We start from the raw sequence: 21160 nt of genomic DNA on the forward strand, positions 1-21160 counted from the left end.
CCTTACATCATTTTCTATCATTGGTGGAACGTCTCCTCGTTCTCTTCTTTGGCCTTAGTGCCCTCCAGAATTGTTTTGTCTTTCTAGGACTATTCTTGAAAGTTTCGATTCCAGAGGCCTGTGGCATAACAGGCATTGGCGTTGGATAGACGTAGATTCAAATCCTGGCTCTGTCTCTGTGTACATAGTAAATCTCTCTGAACCTCAGTGTCTTCATCTATGAAGTGGAGAAAATTAATCACACTACCTTTCAAGTTGTGATTAGTAAATTAGTTAACTTATAGAAAGCACTTAGCATATAGGTGATAAATATGGCAGTGTTCTTCCCCTGATCTATTGTGTTTATTCCCAGTTGAAGTTTCAATGAATAGAAGTTTCTACCCTCTGCATTTGGGACCCCTCTTACTTTCCGATGATACTGCAAAATGAAGTGTGACTATGTTTTGCTTTTCCAAGTAGCACCTCAATATATTTATCTCTGATCCTGACTTTTTTTGTAGAAAGATTTTTGGTGTAGTATTCTTTGTTGCAGTGGGGTTTGACTTTTGTAAATCTTTTCTGTGCCATTCATAATTGAGCATATATTTTTTTAATTTCCCTTAATGACCTGTTTTTGTTTTACTTGTTTTATTTTACCACTTATACACTGCAGAAAAATCAGCAATGCTCAAAAAAGATTTTTGTCCATTTGTGTTGTTTTTGCTCCCAGGATTTGTGACGCAGCCACGATCCACTGTCTTTTGGAGCAAGAACTGGCCCACGCTGTGAACGCCTGCTCCCACGCGCTGAATAAAGCCAACCCTCGGTTCCCAGAGGTGAGGAGCTCATGGTAAATCCTCATTCACAGGTTTTTTAGTGTTACACATATGTCTTGATACTATAAAATGTGCCATGCCTTTTGAAAGTGCATTATATACGTAGTCCGTATGAGTCTCTGCCAGAAACTTATGGTAAATTTGTGACCAAATTTTCATTTTATTTTCCTCTTCCTGCCATTTTTCCATTCCTGTTCTTAAGTTTTCTTCATTCTCTCTATCTCACTTTCAATCACTTATCACCTTGCCACCATTCTTCTACTCCTTCTCCCTTTAACTATTACCATTCCTCCTTCCCCTGCACCTTGATATTGAGCAAACCGACGTAGCATGCATTTTATGAAAGATGCTCATTCATTTTTGAAGTTGTGCCCTGAAATTTTTACTTCATTTTGTTTTACTAAATTGGTAAATTTTTATGTAGAAGTTATAAAATTTTGTCACTTTTGTAAATTTTTAACGTAGAAGTTAACAGATTGAGTAGAATATAACTCTCTTAAATGTGATACATGGTAAAAGGCTATAGTGTAGAGAAAACAGATAGCATTATTTCATTCTTTTAATTATTCAATTGAAGCTACCTAAATTAATATACACATAAGTGTTAGTCCTCAAGGTTAACATCTAAAAAACAATCTGATTGCAACTACCAACAGTCATGGATAGAACTAATTGTGATCAGATAATGCCCCGTTTAGACATTTAGAATGTGATTTTCTTCGACTTAACTTTTTTATGGGAATATGTACATGTTGTTGCCAGCATATAAATAATTGTATGTAGGAGATGTGGTCCTGAGTGTTTTCACCATAGTCAATACATTTTTTTTTTTTTGGTTCTGTGATATAAGAATTAGGAAAGTAATTATGCTAATAAATACGAGTGTGAAATTGTACATTTACAGTAGAATTTTGGTAGATTTTAAAATATGGTTGTAATGTGGATTTAAATTGCAAGAATAAAATTTAAAGCATTTGCTGATGATTGAATCCCAATTTAACACAGAACCACTTGTCTGTTTTTTTTTTTCCCTAGAGTCTTACGAGAGACACTGCCACTGAAATAGCCATCAATGTGAAGGCGCTGTATAATGAAACAGAATCTTTACTAGTTGGCAGGGTTCCTTTGGTAAGGAAAAGAGCTGACTGCTCACATAAGAATGGTGGTAAATGCTTGGGTCTTACCTCATTAGGGAGCATGCATTCATCAGATTCTAATGCAAAGCAGCTCTGGCCTCCACCCTTAGAGCTTCCTTTTTACCTCATTTTCCTTCCAGAAAACACATGGCAAAACCCGTGAGTTAGGGTTCAGGCTAACAGGAGGAGGGATTTCCCCTCCTATATGCCAACATGTTTTTATATAATGCTGCTCTCCCTGGTCAGTTTGAGAGACTTGAGCTTTATAAAGTGTAGTAGGCATTGCTCGGGTATGGTAAACTCAGTATTGTAGAAAATTAGAGGAAATCATAGGTTTGTTTCCAAAAGTAACATGAAAATATGATTGGTATGGCTTTCTGGATTTGCTTAAAAGACAACAGTCTCTAGACTGAGTGTTTCAAGAACTAGCCATATCCCTAGATGAACTCAGATTGGTGCTGGACATCAAGTTTAGGCCAAGTCTGAATCTGACCACAGTCCACAGCCCTCCAGCCTCAGTGCGGAAGACCGCTGATGTCCTGTTTGGCTCGCCCGCAGGCCTGGCCCGGTCACCTTCCAGATTCTAGCATGTTGGGTCTGCTCGCCACCTAGCGGCCGACTGTGAGCTGTGCGCACGTGCTGCTGGGACTGGCCAGGGCGCCTGATGCATTTAGCTAATTTTTTCTTCCTTGTAACAATTCTGATTAATTAATAGGTAATAGTCTTAAATTATTTCTCTCGATTGTAATTTTATCTCTTGCTTTGGAAAATATACACTTACATAAAAGTGATGGTGAGAGTCATAGTAACTCGCCCATTGGGAAAGTGGGAGGTGTGTCATGTAACCTACTAACTAAAAAGTGACTGTGGGTAGAATTTGTTTGATTGGGATGCTGAGGAGTAACACCCCCAGAACATACTTTACCCAGAACAGAGAAGCTCGAGGCTGCACGGAGTCCATTGCTCTCACCCACCTCTAGAGGGAAGTGAAATACAACTTCCTTAAGGCAAGAGGTGGCTGCTCCTGCTACGGGCTCGAAGGAAAACGGGAAGGAGCAACACTGGTTGCATCTTTTGATAAAAACAGTGGGAACGTTTTCTTGGCTATTCTTGGTACTTCTGTGATTAACCAGATTCATCGTGTTTTGCTCTTTAAAATTAGTCCTATAGGAAATCCAGGTAACTTGGGTCCCAATTTTTGGGTGGAGGACATGAGCTGTGACTTGGGTCCCAATTTTGGGATGGAGGACATGTATTTATTGTTATTAGAAGTACATTTCAGATAATTTCTGATTGACAAGCTCTAAAAACATAACTTTTCCTGTATTTTAGTTCTCTACACCAAAAGTATTGGAGTATTCATATTATTTGAATTCATATTATATGAAAGTATTCATATTATTTGCTTAATATTTATCAGTGATAGAGGTTAATATAGAAGGAGCCGCCTCCTCCACTTTTAATTGTTCTGCCATTGTCATTTAATTGTTCTGTCAAGTATGGATGTTAGGTTTAAAATATATACAAGAGAATTTTATCAAAACCTTTGACAATATTGATATCACAATAGTTGATTGTGTTTGAGAGCAACTGAGGTTTACTCTTCATTTTGATTCTGTAATTAATATGCAGTAACCATTTCATCAATTTTATAAAATGTATATTCTTAGATTAAAAAGAAAGTGGTAAATTTTACGTGATAGGGTGAAGAGTCTCTATATTTTTATTAACTACTAGAAAAGATAGATACCTTAAATAACAAGGTGAAAAAATAATGTCCATAATAAATAACAGTTGCATTCTCTCTGAACTTTCTGTTTAAAATTCTATGGACCTATGTGTAGTATTCTGCAATTTTAAAGTTATTTATAAAAGTATTTATTAGCTGGCACAGCCCTTAGAAGTAACCTAGTCACAGTCTACTGTTTGTTGAGGTGGAAATGACGACTCCTAAACTCAACGGACCTTCCCTTGGTTGCATAGTTGGTACCAAGGCCCGGACTAGAATTCAGTCACTTCCCTTGCAGTTCTGCACGTATCAGTGTTTATTTCACCTTTATTCATTTATCGAATTTGTCAGTGCTTTTTAGTCACTGACAAGTACTAAGTATTATCTACTTAAGTAGATAATAGGTGACCAGTTAAATTCTTGCTTTGAATGTGTAGATAACAGGTGACCAAACCCTCTTCCAGATTACAAACCATTTAGCTTTTAGTATTGCCCTGATTTTTCAACAGGTTTTCATCCCAAATTTTTCTGAGATCCTTAGGATTCTTTTCCCTTAAACTCACTATTTTAATTCTCTAGATTTTTGTGCCAAGTAATTCTTACTCTCTGATGGATTTTTGACCAATTTTTAAAAATATTTGTCCACACAGTATATAAATCAGATGGATTTTTGCCACAAATAAGTAGAGTAATGAGATTACTCATTAGTGCAAAAGTCACACTAGCTACTTATATCATCTGTGGGAAGTAAGGATAAATCTACCTGGATTTTTCTCAATAAACTCAATATAAGATAATTTGTTCTTTGTTTATATTCCTTTATATTAAAAACGACGACAACAGTAAGGATAGCCTAACCTAGCCTGGTGAGAGAGGAGGATGTTCGTTGCCAGCATAATTTATTCAACATGAGGTTCGGCACTGAGCCTTGTTTTCTTTGATTTTTAATCGTCTGGTAAATAGCAGTTGGAATCTCCCCATGAAGAGCGGGTCTCCAGTGCCTTACATTCTGTGGAGGTGGAGCTACAGAAATTAACGGAGATCCCCTGGCTGTATTACATCCTACACCCAAATGAGGACGAGGTACGTCAAATTCAGCCTGTTTCCTTAGAAAGGTAGACTTCAGGATCATTGACCGTAAACTCACCTTTTGGAAGAGATGTTCAAGGACAAACACATTTTGAGCACTGCCTTCCTTTGTACCGTTCTTGAACAGGCCACGAAAGGCTTTTATGTGAACCAAGGTAACTTCCAGGACTCGGTACATTTTCAGTGGACGTAACTAGGTGAATGTTTTTGTGAATGTTCTCACTTCAGCAATGTTTTGTGTTTGTAACCCATTCCTGTGTCATCTCTTATATTAGAGGGGTTTTCCTTCTCTTCCTATCCTGAGAAAATTCTTTGCTTGTTCCACTCGAACAGGAGCCTCCTCTGGATTGCACCAAGAGAAACAACAGAAGCACAGTATTTCGCATAGTGCCAAAATTTAAAAAGGAAAAGATTCCCAAGCAGAAGACAAGTGCACAGCCTGGTAGGTGGTCCACACTGGGAGGGAAAGTATAACACTCTGGGAAAATAGCTTATCAAAGTGATGCCACTGAGGTGATTAGAATGTTCTGGAACTAGACCCTGGTGATCATCACACAGTGTTGTAAATGTACGAAATGCCACTGAATTGTCCACTGTGAAATGGTTAAAATGGTGAGTTTTCTGTAATGCTCATTTTACCATAATAAAAAAATTATGTCGTACCTAAACCATGTCCACATAGCAGTAGAAGTCTGTAGTTTCCAAAAAGCACGCAAGGAAACAAGGCGACTGCTGGTTGGCTTCTATGTTTGGTAGATGTCAGTGTGTTTGCTTAGATGCTTCTTTATTTTGCTCAACAGCAGTTTAAGGCATCAGCGTGAACCTTGTTTTTCTTTATCAAAGTTCAAAATTAGATCATTTTGATAAATGGAACATAGAGACTTTCATATATTCCTTTAGTTTGCTAAATGTATTTTCCACCTAAAATTATACAGCCTCCCTCTCCTGTATAAGGACATAAATTACACCATTTTAATCCCCCTCGGTCAGGACAACCTACTGTGATATTTGCATTCTCAAGCAAAGATTAAGCTCTCTCTTTAAATTGTGGTCCTGCTTCCCTTCCCACCTTTCCCTAGAGATTTAGTTTAAAGCTAAAGCACCTTCAAGTTCTGTGTATAGGATAGTAGGTGCTTTCCACAATGAAATCAGTTTGTAAATCTTTTGAGTTAGCATTCTCATTTTAGATATCTCAAAAAGTGATATCTAATCTGATTTTTAACCATCATAGAGCAGCTATTGAAGGGCATTTTAAAATCAACTGTGGCAAATAGTTAGGCTTTTATTAATCTAGTCGATGTTGAATAAAATGTATAAAAGAATGATTATATATACTGAAAAACAGCCATCTCAGAGGGTTGTGTGGACAGTTTTTAGAGGACAGTAAGTCAGTTTCACAATACATTTCTTTTTTATAATTATCAATAGTAGCAGAATCAATACAGGCAGCACTCGAAGTCTGCAAGAACTGAAGCAGAAGTTTGTGTAAAATTGAGTACCCCATGTCAGATTTTAAATTTTAATTCGCATTTCTAGCTAATTACTAGGTTGGTGCAAAAGCAATTGCGGTATTTGAAATTATTTTTAACCTTTTAAACCGCAGTTACTTTTGCACCAACCTAATAACTTGTAACTCGTTTCATATAGTCTTAAGGAAATCGTCAGAACTTATTTATTTAGACCTTGTATGACTGATCCTAATCGCGAAAAATACATTATTTATGCGTGTTGTGTAGGTTCGGTGGCTTTAAGGAGGAAATTGAGCTAAAGCTACGGGCTGAGGCGCTTTCCCGCGAATGTCTGTGTGTGGTCAGATCCTCATGTTGGCTGGTGGTCTGTAACCTGCATGGGAGAAAATGGAATTGTAGTTTTGTTCAAACAATACCTTTGACCTTTCCTTTTGCTAGCACTGCCGCTCTACTCTGTTTTGCATCTTCTTTGGCCAACCTTTCCTTTGTGATGCATTGAGCATGTAGAAATTAAGGGGGTTTTGCTCTTAACTTTGGTAGTTCAGAAATGGGGCACAGAGGAAGTTGCTGCTTGGCTGGATCTGCTCAATTTGGGAGAGTACAGAGAAATCTTCATCCGTCATGACATCAGAGGGGCTGAACTTTTGCATCTGGAAAGGCGAGATCTTAAGGTATTTCCTTTGTGCTATCCTTCTGCTCTTGAAATTTTTCTTGCAAAACCGAATCCTTTCTCCTGTGCCGCTTGTGTTATGTGCTTATAGCTTGGCTTATGTTATGCAAATATGCAGTAATCTAATATGCATTGCCCCGTGGTCTGAATTCCTTCTATGCTTTTTACACAAGAGTGTCAGCAATATTTTCCTGTCAAAATCATTCTCCTACTATTATGGCTAAAGCTGAGCATGACTTTAGTAATTTTTCTCTACTAAAATTGGTATGGCTATTCCTATGTGCTAATGTTTTAAATGGATCACGTTTCCATCAGCTCATTCTATTGGATTAGCATGAAAGGTGATCATTGTTGCTGAAAATGACTTTAAAAAAACTAATATAAGGTTAACAACTAAAAATTAATTCAAAATACCAATAACAAAGCCTTTCTAATATATGGAACTAGACGACAGACTTACAGTCCCATGACTTTGCTGCATTTGTAAAATGACCTTTCAGATGTCACAGGAACAACTAGACCAATACATTCAAATTTCCTTTCCATGACTTATTGTTTAAATTGTATTATTCCCAAAAAAACAAATTTTATTTTCTTCAGTAAATGAAATAAAGATTTTTGCCTTGCTTTCACTAGACAGCTCAGAACCTACTTGTTACTTACAATGGAGAAGGAAAATCATTAGTTCATGGTCTGTAGCAATTCCCTCGAATTCTTTGGACGGAGACTCAACAGTAGAAATAGCCAAAGTAGGCTATATTCGGTCTAGGGTTAGGAGTAGGGTTTTTGTCATTGTGTATTTTCTTACCACCTGTTGCCATTTTAAAATTTCAAGATTGTTGAATAAACAAGTGACAAAGGCTTCAACATTTGTTGGAGTGATCCTTTCTCTGTAGACCAAGTTCTAAACTGTGTAGAATTATGATACAGTAAGTTCCAAACAAATTCTATTGAACCGTTGTGCGTCTGTCTACAAGGATGTTAGCAGAGATCTTTGGACAGTTACAGGGTAACGTATAGATCTTTATAATGCAGTCACACAGTCTCCACATGTCAAAAGTGAACACCACATTTTTAGCCAGAATAATAATAAAACAATAGATTAATTAATTACCTTAGTTGAGAGTCCCAAATCTGGAACACAGCAAAAGATACAGTATTGTGTACTTCATAAAGTAAAGGTTGACTTCAAAACTTGAAATGAATGCACACAAAAGATAAATGTGAGAATCATTACATCCAACATAGCTTCTGATATCCTCAGCAGGCAGCAATATTTATTGAATAGCTACTGATTAATGTATTATGCCAGCTTTGTAAGTGGCATCTGCTCTCTAGAAACTTGCATTTCATTTGCCATAAATGGGCATACATTCAAGGACAAGACTCTGTGTGTGTGTGTAAATATGTATATGTTATATAAATACGTATATGTTATGTATATGTTTGTACATATGTAAAAACACAAATACACACAGAATGAGTGAAGCAAATACCGGGGGTGCCAAAAAAAAATGTATACACATGGCTGGTATTCATCTTCCATTGTCGGTATATACTGAGTATTACAATTTTCACACAGTTTTTTCCTTTCTTAAAATGTGTCTACATTTTTTCGGCACCCTCTGTATTTGCAGAATGAAAAAAAAACATAGCTCATGCATGTACTATGTCAAAGTTAGAGTGATAGAACCTGGCTGGAAAAAAGAATAAGTAAAAAGGAGATGGTTAAAAATTATTTTAGTAAACTTTCTCTAGCTTTTCATGGGGCTTTTGGTACTGTTTTTCATTTTTAATGCAAAGTACAGTTTTTCCCTTAAAGCTTTTCTTTTAGAAATCTGTATTGACGTGGTTCTTCTGAATTCTTGGTCCTAAAACAGAGCATGGTGGAATGGGAAAAGGAAAGTAATTTTACAGAAAGAACCTTCTGTAGAACAAAACCATGAAAGTAGAGGACGAGTGGTCTCTGTAGTATAGTTGTCAGACAGCAGACCCTTCAGAATAAAGTCTCTAAATGTGATGGATTACCTGTCCTGGGTAATCTTATCCATTTCCATTGCTTCAACTACTCTCTATGAATGTGTCATATCAGTGGTTCACACCTTGGTTTTTCCAGCCTTGACCTTATTTGTGAACTTGAGGATTATGTGATGAACTCTTCTTTATACTTGGCTGTCACACAGGGATGTCAGTCTGACCATGTCCAAAACCAAACTTTTGACCTTCTGTTTCCCTCCCATTCTGCCCCTTCTCCAATGCTCTGCGTTTTAGTAAATCAGCTGTCTCTCCCTCCAGCTGCTGGAGCCAGAGCAACCAAAGGTCACACTTCGCACCTTCCTCTTCCTATCCTTGTCCCCCTGACTCATTAAGCCCATCCCAAAATCACGTCGATTCTAGTCTCCATCCATTTCTCTTTCTCCTTTCCACAAATTCTACTCCACTGTGATTTCTTGCCTATATAAGTTTAGGAACTCCCTAATTAGCCCTTCTACTGCTATTCTCCCCAGCCTTTAATCCACATTGCAACTAGAGTGATCATTTTAGCATCAGGTATATCACTTTTCTGCTTAAAACCTTTCCAGAGCTTCCCATTTATCAGAATACAGACTCACATCTCTGTGAGGCTAACAGATTCTGCCTATTCATCAACCTGCTGTGGAATCACTGGCCCCCTGCTGGGCTACACCCCATCTACCAGGGCCTTATTTCATTTGCTTAAAAATGCTAAACCGTTGCCCACCTTAGGAGTGTACCTCTTATGGTATGCTTCTCCCCATACCCATGACCTGGCTGAGTCTGCTCAAAGCTTGGCTCAGGTGTTACCTCCTTTTCACCAAAACATCTAGAGATAGCAATGTGACAGTCAAAAAGTGGCAAAGGGACAGTACTTCTAGAATGTGCTTTAACAGACAGATAAACTGCATTATTTTCCCTCCTATAAGACAGTAGGAAAACGTAAGGGACACCAAAGAAAATGGTAAAGACACAGTAGGTTTTGTTTGGTTGGTTTCTGTTTTTCTCCATTTGGAAAGCTGTGTATGTGTGGCTAGAAAGATAACTGAATATCCAAAAAACATGCTTCTGCAAAATTAGGCCTATTCATCCAAAGGAAAAAAAGCCAATAATAAGGAATATCAAAAAATAAAGAAACGTAATAAATATCAGGGTATAACTTTATCACAGCCTAACGCCTAGAAGACATGAAAGTGTTGAACTCAAATTAAAGAAGTTAGTGTAAGTCCGCGGGAAACATTCACCTCACTGCACCACACTAGTCGTTTTAAGTACAGCCTGCCTCTCCCAAAGAAGTATTTATTCTGGAGAACACAATGTTCATATGGCCTAAGAAGAACGTGTTTAGTATTAAGTATATTTCTTAATCAGATAACTGTTATCACAAAATATAAAGAATATTGTTTTCCCCTCGAATCAAAGGAGCTGAATATAACTATAAATGCATGTATATTTCAGATTTAGGTACCGTGTTTCCCTGAAAATAAGATCTAGCCAATCAGCTCTAACGTGTCTTTTGAGCAAAAATTAATATAAGACCGGGTCTTATTTTACTATAAGACCGGGTCCTTATAATGTAATATAATATGATATGATATGATATGATATGATATAATATAATATACTATAATATATAATGAATAATTGTATATAATATATAATAAAAGACACATTAGAGCTGATGGTCCAGCTAGGTCTTATTTTCGGGGGGACACCAATAACAGGCACTGGTGTCCTATCTTCCTCTAGGATTTGGCCTTGCTTTTAAGTTTGTTATTTTGGCACACACGCAGAAAATGTATACCGTGTTTCCTCGAAGATATGATCGGGTTATATTAACTTTTGCTCCAAAAGACGCCTTAGAGCTTATGTTCAGAGGATGTCATCCTGAAAAATCATACTTGGGCTTATTTTCTGGTTAGGTCTGATTTTTCAGGGAAACACAATAGTTGCCTTAAGACTGTGGATGACCTACTATCATATGAGAAAATACTTTTCAGGGTCAGTTAAATATTGTAAAAATGTTACCCTGAAAATATTCCAAGTTTGAAAAGAGTACTGGCTATCGGAAGAGGATTTTCCAGAAGGATTCAGAATCATCACTAGCGCTGTTGCTATAGAACTCTAATTGCTCATAAAGTATATGGGAGAAACTCTGTGTGTGTGTGTGTGTGTGTGTGTGTGTGTGTGTGTGTGTGTGTGTATACGTATGTACTTAAAACAGTTTGGTCTATTTCACTTATAAGTTTAGAAATAGGGCTGGCCAGTTAGCTCAGTTGGTTAGAGCATAGTGCTAATAACACCAAGGTTGCCGGTTTGATCCCCACATGGGCCAATGTGAGCTGGGCCTTCCTTAAAAATAAGTAAGTAAGTAAATAAATAAATAAATAAATAAATAGAAAAAGTTTAGAAGTAAATAATGCTCTTGGTCTGCAAAATAGAGTGGATATTTGGAATTATTATCTTCTCAGAAAAACAACCTTGTAGTACTTTATAATCCTTTTTCTAGGCTGCTTTGGAAGTCATCATTTTACTAATTTTCAAATATTTTAAAAACTCTGTTTTGTAAGTTAAGTTATTTGACTTCACGTATTAGCAATCTGATTATGCCCATGACACGTAAAGACACTGTGGAGTTCTGGGGCCTTCACCCTTCCTTTTAGTTTTTCAGATAGTAAATACTGTGTCCATCTTGGATGCATTTCATTCATTCCTGAAACAAGGATTCCTTTGCCTGCTATGCAGTCATCATACATTTCTGAAAGTTAACTATTGAATTCTTGGTTCTTTATAGGAAAATAGTTCCTTAAGAAACAAGAAGAGTTGTGAGGGAAAGGAACCAAAAGTATTGGAGGAAAAGCATCAACCCACAGATTACCGTGTTTAAGGAATTTTTCACCCTTACACATTATAAAGTGTAAAGAATACTTAAATATTGCTCTCAAATGATTCTAAATGCAACTGCAAATGCATTTACATTCCAAACTTAGGTACTAGGCACCTGGTATCTTCCTTTAGGATTAGGCGTCACTTTTAAGTTTGATAATTTATTAAGGAAATGTATAGTTGCCTTAAGACTAGTTATGTCACACATCACTTTTCTCAGAGGTCACAAAAGGACCTGCGTTTGTTTTAAAAAAAGAAGAGAAAGGAGAAACTAATTTTGACTCTTGAAGAACTGCCATTGTGTACCATTTATGAGAATGTTACATTTAAGAGTTTGTGTAGGATACGATTTTTCACTGGTTGTTAATTTTTCAATGTCAGGTTATTTTTGTTTTGTAAACTTATTTTTCTAGCTTTCATTTCCTGAATCATTGAACATAAACTAAAATAAATGAACTGAATGCTCATTATAAGTTAAATATTTAATCCCCAATTTTCTCTTGTCAGTAAACTTCTTTCTCTTCCTCTTTCTTTTTTCTTTCTCTTTCTTTTCTTTTCTTTTTTTTTTTTAGGACCTGGGGATACTGAAAGTGGGTCATATGAAGCGAATTCTCCAGGGAATTAAAGAGCTTGGAAGGAGCACTCCTCAATCTGAGGTGTAATCTTACTGGTGCTATTCCTCGGAAGGGAAGTAATTGTTACTTAATACAGAGTTCTTTGAAGCAGTTGGCTGTTCTTGTAGTTTTCTGCTTAGAGAAATTAGCACCACTGAGGCACCTGTGTGGCTTGATATGTTGCTGTGGGTGAAAATTTTGATTTGAGGTATTAGAAAATATTTTTGTGCCAAAAAGGACATTCCACGAAGCCATTTTTTTATTTTGCAAACTTGATGTGTTGAAGTATGTTCACATTAGTAAAACAGTAGGGAAAATCTGAGACAATTGCATTGTCTAAAAGGGGGCATTGCAAAGTGTTTCCTTTCCGCAACCTAGTCGGATGGAATGCTGTCACCGTACGACCGCCTAACTTGGCTAAGACTCCCTAGGTTTCAGTTTTGGAGGCATTCGCTTCTTCCTTAACGCCCCTGAGCAGGGGACTAAAATATAAATTGTGTTTTGAATATTAAATTGGTATCACCTCAGATTCCTAGCACTCAGTGGTCTAAGAATATGGCCCAATATTATGAATGAAGGCAAATCTTAGTGCACGCTATTCCTGCCTGAATTGTCTTTCTTTTCCTTGCATGTCACATCTAATACTGGAACACTTAGTTTTAATGTCAGTTTTCATGGAATTAATTTATTACTACCATAAGTACCTTTTTATTAGGTAAAGGCACTTTTCTGTTCTTTGATGTGGACTTTTGCATAAATATTCTGTATCTAAGAATTTGTGAACATGTGTCTGTGCCATAGTCAACAATGATATCCATCTTCTGCAAGTCAGCCGATCATAAACAGTAGGTATGCACAGTAAGAAAATTATCTGGGTATTTTCATAAAATTTCATGTTTTGTCATCTAATACTTATTATGCTTTCCAAACCAAAATTCCCACATTGTATTCTTATTTTTCCATTTCAATTTAATAATTATTTAATACTCTGTTTGCATTTATAATATGGTAGACGGCTAACATTCAGGCTTTTCTCCAAGGTCTCAGTAGGGATTTGTGTACTGATTGGTCACCCAGACTCACCCTCTGGCTACTCTTGGCACAAACTTCCCAACAAGAGAAATTTTAATTTTTTTCTTAACTGCTTTACATTATTATTATTTCACTTCTTTTATCCTATCAGGTAGATATTATTTTTCTAAACCACTGGACTTTAGTGTAGCTAATTAGGAGTCAACATTACAATGATCCAGTCTTTGAAAACCAAAGGTATACATATTGAAAACTCATAAAAATATCCTTAAATAAGCTTTCTTTAGATATTCTATGCCAAAAAATTAATTATAACATTTAAAAATCTTCTATATAAGAGAAGTAAACAGGGTACTGACACAGTGGTGACAATTTTCATAAAATAGCCTTCTAAGAAGGTGCTCAATAGATACACATACATACACACACCATATACATGTACACATGTATCTGAATATACACATATGTACATTTATATGTATAGGCACATATATAATCGTAAAATATACTCGCTGTTTTCTAGACAATTATTTGCTGAATGCTTAAAGAGACTTATTGATGGGAAAGCATTTAAAATGAACTATTGTCAGAGATACAATTTGATTACATCAAAGGAGTTTAAGTATTTGACACTTTATTCTTATTTATAACTTTAGTATTTAACTACTAGTAAAATCACAAAATTTGGATTTCTTAAAAATAAGTGAACCCGGTAGATTCCTGACCAAGTGTATCTGACTATATATTTTACCATAGTTGTGAATAAATGGATATTTTCCAAAGGGAATTACATCAAGTAGCTTAAGAAAGTAAAAAGCTACTCATTTAATAATTTTAATATTATCCACACCTATGAAATAAAAGGTCTTTTCCTGTCCCTTTTATAGGCCCCCATCCTGCCAGGTGTCCTTTTCTTCTGGCACTTTCCTGTGAAATCAGAATAGTAGATGCCCGGTTCTCAGAACTCTGCTAACAGCACAAGATCTCTCTCTGTCCAGCTCTACCAAAAAAGGAAAAGTGGGGGAAGGAGGCAAAGAACTCTAATAAAAGATGATTTAATATAAATATCTTTATTGATTTTCACTCCCCTAGCAAACCCCTTTGCCCATAGAATAGATAAGCGATTACATTTTCAGAATTCAGCGTAAGATATAAATGATTGGTTTTGTTGTTGTTGTTGTTTAGTGTTGTTGTTGTTTAGTGTTCACTCTTAGATAACATCTCTCATATATACTGTAAAACCTCAGTTGATGGAATTCTTAGCTAGAATTTTCCTGCAAACAGTTTTCGGATGAGGGAAATCCTTTAAAACGACAATTTGATATCTTTTTTGTTAAACAAGAACAGTTTTTCCAGTATGCTTTGTCTATGCGTGGCTGTGCCCAGGTGACTTCACTCACACCTGTTTGCCAGGCTGGGGCCCTCAGAGCCTCCTGGGAGCCCTGTCAGTATCCCCGAGGAACCAGCTTCTTCTAATAGATGGGGTTCCAAAGACAGTAGGAGGAGCTGCTGCATGGGGTCAGATCACAGCTCTGGGGAGGGCAGGGGGGCCACACAAAGCTGGGGTGGGTCACCCAGACCTGCCCCAGATTACCAGCTATAACTGCCATCTTTCCTTCCCACTAGGCTCTTTCATATGCAGGTAATTTGGGAGGGATGGAGAGGAGTCCCACCCAATATCCATTTCCTTTCAGTCTCGAAGAACTTGCTTTTCAAGAAGGAAAGAGCCAGGGTCAAGCAGGCCTAAGTAACATTTCGAAGAATACTCAGTTTCTCTCTGGCCTCTTCCCACCTTTCTTTCAGAGTTTCTTTCCCACTTCCTGGCTTCCTGTTTTCCCACACGCCCAACACCGTGATGGTTGCTCAAATTCTCATTACCATGTACTACCCTTTCTTCATCAACTGTCCCACTGCAAAATGACTCCTTTCATCTCTCCCCACTGTAGCACGCATCGTGGGTCATCTAGTGAAGTTTTAGGAAGAAAACAATTTAAAGAAACTGCTTTTACAGTTTGCATTTTATAAAAGGAAACCTGCTAATCTAAATGAATTAATGGATTAGATAATTTGGGTGTCGTGATACATATTGCTGTGGCTGAGAAGAGGGGACCCATGAATGTCTAGGCACGTGCTGTCCGATATCATAGCCACTAGCCACATGTGGCTATTTAAATCTAAATTAACTAGAAATTTAGTGTATCAACTGTACTAACCATATTTCAAGTGCTCAGTAACCATAGTGGACAACACAGATGCAGATGTAGAACATGTATTTCCATCATTGCAAAAATTCTGGATCGCATTGGTTTAGAGCATCGCTACTCAAAATGTGGTCCATGAACCAGGGGTCTCCTTATCACCTGGGAACTTTCAGAAATGCGCAATCTCAGCTTCATTCCAGACCTACTGAATCAAAACCTTTTAACAAGTTTCGTCAGGTGATAAGCACTGGTCTAGATACATTTTATCCCTCCTAGATTTGAGGGACCTGAGGTCTTCAAAAGGTCCTCAGAATAGCTCCCTCCCCAAGACACTATTTCCTATCAATTCCCCAGATAATCCCAGAAATCAGCTGAAATGCTGATGCATACCGTAGCTGAGTTTCCTTCTCAGTCCTTCTTCCTAATTCTGGTCCTAGCTGAGCCCTACCTTCACAATGGTTATATTTTGGTAGCTAAAGCAGAGCACAGGAGATTGGCTAGCAAAGCTGGCCTCTCTCCAGGCCCTCGCCCCTCGTCTAAGTCACTGACAATCTACCATCACTCAGTTTGTTGCTCCCGCGTCATTCTCATTTGTTCACAACAAGGAACATTTCAGCAGACTATGTACTGAGATAAGTAAAGACCGAGTCAGTCTCCTACAATTTGTGCATTTTCACTTTCTCTTATCAGTAGATTATCTTGTTGACACAGTTCATGCTTGAGGACACATAGCAGCACACACACGTTAAAAATCATTAGGCATGAAAAAAAGAACCAAAGTGATTGCAAATAAAGTATTTCATTAAAGCCCTTAAAGAAGGCATGTTTGTTAGACTAAATCTGTTTTTCTTACTGTGCTAACTTATCTTAATTTTCAGCTAGCTAATAATTCCTTAAAATAGTGCCTGAAAAATACCATTTCATATTCTTGACCTTCCAAATACAAATTACTTGATCATAAGATCTTTTCTAATGAGTTACTGTCTGTCAGTAATCCTTCACTGAGTTTTTACATATTGATATAATTCACCGAAACATTACTGCCTAGAGATCTTTGGCCAATTTTCATGAATACAGAGGGCCCTGCTTCAGTCTTCATGCAGGTTGTTTTGAACAGGAATCGAAGAAGGAAATATTCATGCAAAGCTCTGACTTAGAAAATTATAGCAGAAACGTCTACATGTCCTTCTACTGTAAATCATCTGTTATCTCGGTTGGGGCTGACAACATAGTGCACTTTCATGTTACACAGATAATAATTCTTTAAGGATATAACTTTTCATTCGTTATAAAAACATTACATCTATTAACCTTGACATCGAAGACTTCTTGTACACTGTTTCCCCCTCCCCAGAAAACATCCTGTATTTTTCACATGCAAGTTGGATAAAACAGTGGGTTTAGAGATTGAGGATACAAGTGGCAGTTTTAAAACACCAAGTTCTTTAAATCAGCCGAAAAGAGTGAGAAGTGAAGATTCCTCAAATACTGTTAGTCAATGGAATAGCCTCCCCTGCCTCTCACAGCCCCTCCCTCTTTCCTCACGCCCCTCCCTCTCCGCATAGCCCCTCCCTCTCTTGACACCCCTCCCTCTTCACCGTCCCTCCCTGTCCTCTCACGCCCCTCCCTGGCTTCTCACGGCCCCTCCCTCCCGCCTCCTATGGCCGCATGCCCAGCACAGTGGGGGCCTGGGACTTGTTTGTGTCTGCTATGGCAGCTCCCAGTGACTTCTGTATAGCAGTCTGTGTCAGAGGGGTCATATGTTGCCTTTGCAATAGATGCCTTCCTAAAGAAACAAAACTGAAAGGGTCATGATTATTGGTTTTATAATAAGCAAAACATTAATTTTTAATCTTTCTTATTGTTTTCTCTTTACTATTTCCACCATGTTTTGTTTAGAGATAATTTCTGTTAGAATAAAAAGCTATGAAGGTTTATAGAGAACAGTGAGAAAAAAGACAGCTGGACTGCACCTGTTTGTATACTTTGTTATTTTCAGGAATAGAAGTTTAACAGTAACTGAGACTGCATTAAACTCAGTAACAATGTTTTAAAAAATTTACTAATATAGGTGAACAGATTAATGTTCTTTATGTAACAGATATTCTATTTGCATATATTTATATCCTTTCAATTTTTTATGCACTTCTAAGTTTTTGTTGGAAAAATAGAAACGAAGCCGCTACTTAAAAGTTCTAAAAACGTCACATAAAATATTTCATTTTAGCTACAAGTTATTCATTACGTAGGAATTTATTAATAGTCTGGGTATTTCATAGGAACTGCATTTCAAGAGTAACTTAGCCAAACTTAAAGGAACATAGGGTTACTTTAAAAATGTATTAAAATAGGTTTTATACTCAATGATGCCATTGAAATAATGCAGTTAAGGTATGCAAGCTATAAATGAAAAAGAATATATTTTGTGGTCCTTACTGTTTGATTGCACTATTTCCCACAGCTTAGCCATGTCTATTTCTGTATTCAAAGTATTAAGCTAATATGTAACTAAAGATTTCTTTCAGTTCTGGTAACTGGTAACTAGTGCTGTGAAAGGTTTTGGTATTGTAACATTCCCAGTTTTGTAAGTTATATATTGTATATTGAAGATGACTAATAAATTGGAGTAATATATTTATCTAGAGCTGGGAATTATGATAATTATTTTCAAATCTTCAAGTAAGTTTTATCAAATCTTTCTCTTCTTGTTAAGTGAGATAAAAGTCTCACTTTTATGTTAAAATGTCTATTTATACAACAGATTTCTCCTTTTACTGGTTTTATTAATTTTCATATTAGAAATTTTCTTATCTTTTTATACCAAAATAATTATCATGCTGGTTATTCAAACTGCCAAGATGTATTTTAGTCTGCTGGACTTTGGCAGATGAAATATTTAATAACAGACCAGCTTTGTATGTTTTGTGGCTTTGGGGGCAAGAATTTTACCTTTGATCTCTTAAGTGAATGCTATTATCAGCAAAGTCATTAATAGACAGTGTTACTTGTAACCATCAGTAGAAGGTTTTCACAAGTTGTATAAATCAGTGCATTTATTTATTATGTTGTAAAATTTAGTCTTTATGCAAAATGCATAGTCTAGCTTTTTTCTTGTTACTGCTGTCGCTTTGAATGTAGTAGCTCTGTTAACGACTTACTTACGTACTTGAAGTACTCATTTCTGTCAAACAGATGCCCAGTTTTTTTTCCCTGTAAAACATAGTGTTCTCTACCATTGTAGGTAATAGAATGGTAATAGGGACTTTGTTAAAAAATAATTTTCATGTCTAAAATAAATATTGAAAAAGGCATAAAGCCAAAGTGAAATCACCACTATTAAGAATTTAATGTAACCAAAGGATTTATTGTGCTATATTTTGCGAATTCGTATATAATTTATATTTGAGTCAGAACTTCTTTTCTGTGGTAAATTTTTAAATTTTTATCGTAAAAGAAATCTCAGTGATTATACTGCCAACATTCAAATGCACATTAAGAAATAACCCCCCTAAAATATCACATACCTCAAGCTGCTAGCTGTGGGTTCCAGGGTGTATATTTTTTTAACATATTTGCTTTTGACTCTGGGCTACTTTACTGATAGTAACCATGATGGATAATGATTTGTTTGTTTCTGTCAATTAAGTCAATGGGATTATTTTCCTAATGGGATTTTAATTGAGTTTTGAGTTACTTTGTTTAAAAGTATTCTCTATTCAACTGTTTAAAAGACTAAAAAATCTGAAACATAATGGCACAACATACCCCACAGAATAAAATCACATGAAGGAAAAAAAAAAAGCTGTTTTGACTTTAATGTGAGTCAGTGTTGTATACCAAAGAAATCACTTTAGCATGTCCTAAATTCAGTTGTTTTATTGTTTTACAGTATAAGCAGTAGATGAATTGTGAACTATTTAAGAACTATATAGGCAATTAAGAATTTACTATAATTTTAAAGACAGAGTTTTATATTACTTGTACTGTTACACAAGCAATTATTAAAGTCAGGAAAAAAAGAAAATATGCGAGAAGCCTTATATGGCTATTAAAGGAAAAAGAAACTTGAGTTGGTCATGTTGGAAAGATTTGGAAATGAATAGTTTGAATGTAGATATGGTTTACTTTATACTACGGAAGCACAAAACATGTGACATATGTGCTGGACACAATACCACAAAAATGAAAGGTGCCACCACCCTTGTGAAGTCTGAGACGGCTTCTGTATCTTATCAACAACCAGTGAGTTCAGGGGTCCCATTCTGTGGAAATTTAGGAGTCAGTTGAGCAGTAGCGTGGATGACCTAATCATTTGTATTTCTTACTTGAGGCCAATGTCTGTGCTTTGTCAACCTAACGATTTGTATAGGAAGAACTAGTTAGAGGGCTTCACTAGTTCCTGTAGAAGAACTCTGGTAAATACAGATGAAACCATACCATCAGACTAACAAGATTTTCATGAACTTGCCAAGCCTTGAATTTTTTGCAATGATAGATTTTCCTTTCATTGAAAACAAAAAGTTATTAAAATTTATACTATACATAGCCGAATTCCGTGATTCCGGAGATGGGAATATGGTTTAGGTTTATTAGGTTCCATGACTGGCTTTGGCTCACTGTATCCTTTCTACAAGCTGTATGTTTTGTGCCTCAGTTTCCCCAATTAGAAATAGCATACAATATTACCAATTATAACTACGTAGGAATTTTTCTTTTATAAAAGGAACTATATAAGTGTGAATCATACCTAAATTTACCATTTCTTTCCCACTGCCATTTGAAATATAAAGCCTTCCAAGACTATATAGCATGAAAAGGAAAAGTCCAAATTAATATCCCTTGATACTCAGTTTAAAAATGAGCATGAAGTGGCACTAATACTGTCTGCACCCGAGGAGCTTGTGGGCATTTTCATCTGGGTCCTACCAGTTCATCGTATTCATTTGGGGATAGACTAAAATCTCACTTCTAAAATCTTCAGAAATTTAGTAGTATTTTTTTCCATATTGACCCCAAACAACCAATTTTATAGCAGTGATTTTTTTTTTCCTTAGGATCTTCCTATCTTTTGTTATATTAACTCCCCAAAGAGGAAATTGTCTCTTTAAAAGAATGGGACACGGGATTTCCTTACCTTGCTTTACCCTGTGATGTCACTTACTCTCTCAGCCGAGTGAGGGGAATGCTTTCCTTGCCATTTGACCTCTAGCCTGCGTCACTAGCTACCTTCGCTGGCTATGGAATGGTACTCCCTCATGCAAATACCTTCAAAACTTCTTGTAACAAAACTACACTAGAAATTATCTTAATTATTACTGTAATGGAAATTGGGGTGCAATTAGGGGAAATAAATTAGAAGACCCAGTTAGAATCATGAACTATAGATGAGAGCAAATAAATATTGATTTTATTTTTGCTTGACATTCAAATTTAGTCACTGTCTGCTCCTTGACTTAAAGATTTTGCTAAATCTGGTGTTGATTTCAGCACAATATGATAACTTGGA

At 36.5% G+C, this 21160-nt stretch overlaps 1 protein-coding gene across 6 annotated transcripts in view; it reads left to right on the top strand.

Annotated features, from left to right (window-relative positions):
- Positions 1–14458, top strand: part of DGKH (diacylglycerol kinase eta) — a 164304-nt gene extending 149846 nt beyond the window's left edge. For 2 of the 6 annotated variants that reach the window (XM_081046611.1, XM_081046610.1), the window contains exons 26-31: positions 710–815; positions 1851–1943; positions 4644–4763; positions 5103–5211; positions 6779–6909; positions 12380–14458. In XM_081046611.1, the coding sequence (XP_080902737.1) occupies positions 710–815; positions 1851–1943; positions 4644–4763; positions 5103–5211; positions 6779–6909; positions 12380–12469 (649 nt within the window). In that variant the 3' untranslated portion in view covers positions 12470–14458. Of the gene's footprint in view, positions 1–709; positions 830–1850; positions 1944–4643; positions 4764–5102; positions 5212–6778; positions 6910–12379 lie in introns of those variants that run through there. The other 4 variants (XM_081046613.1, XM_081046612.1, XM_081046615.1 and 1 more) reach the window with 3 other exon arrangements.
- Positions 14459–21160: the final 6702 nt, after the last annotated feature.

Source organism: Rhinolophus hipposideros (genome assembly GCF_964194185.1).
Source record: "Rhinolophus hipposideros genome assembly, chromosome: 4".
Taxonomy (NCBI): Eukaryota; Metazoa; Chordata; class Mammalia; order Chiroptera; family Rhinolophidae; genus Rhinolophus; species Rhinolophus hipposideros.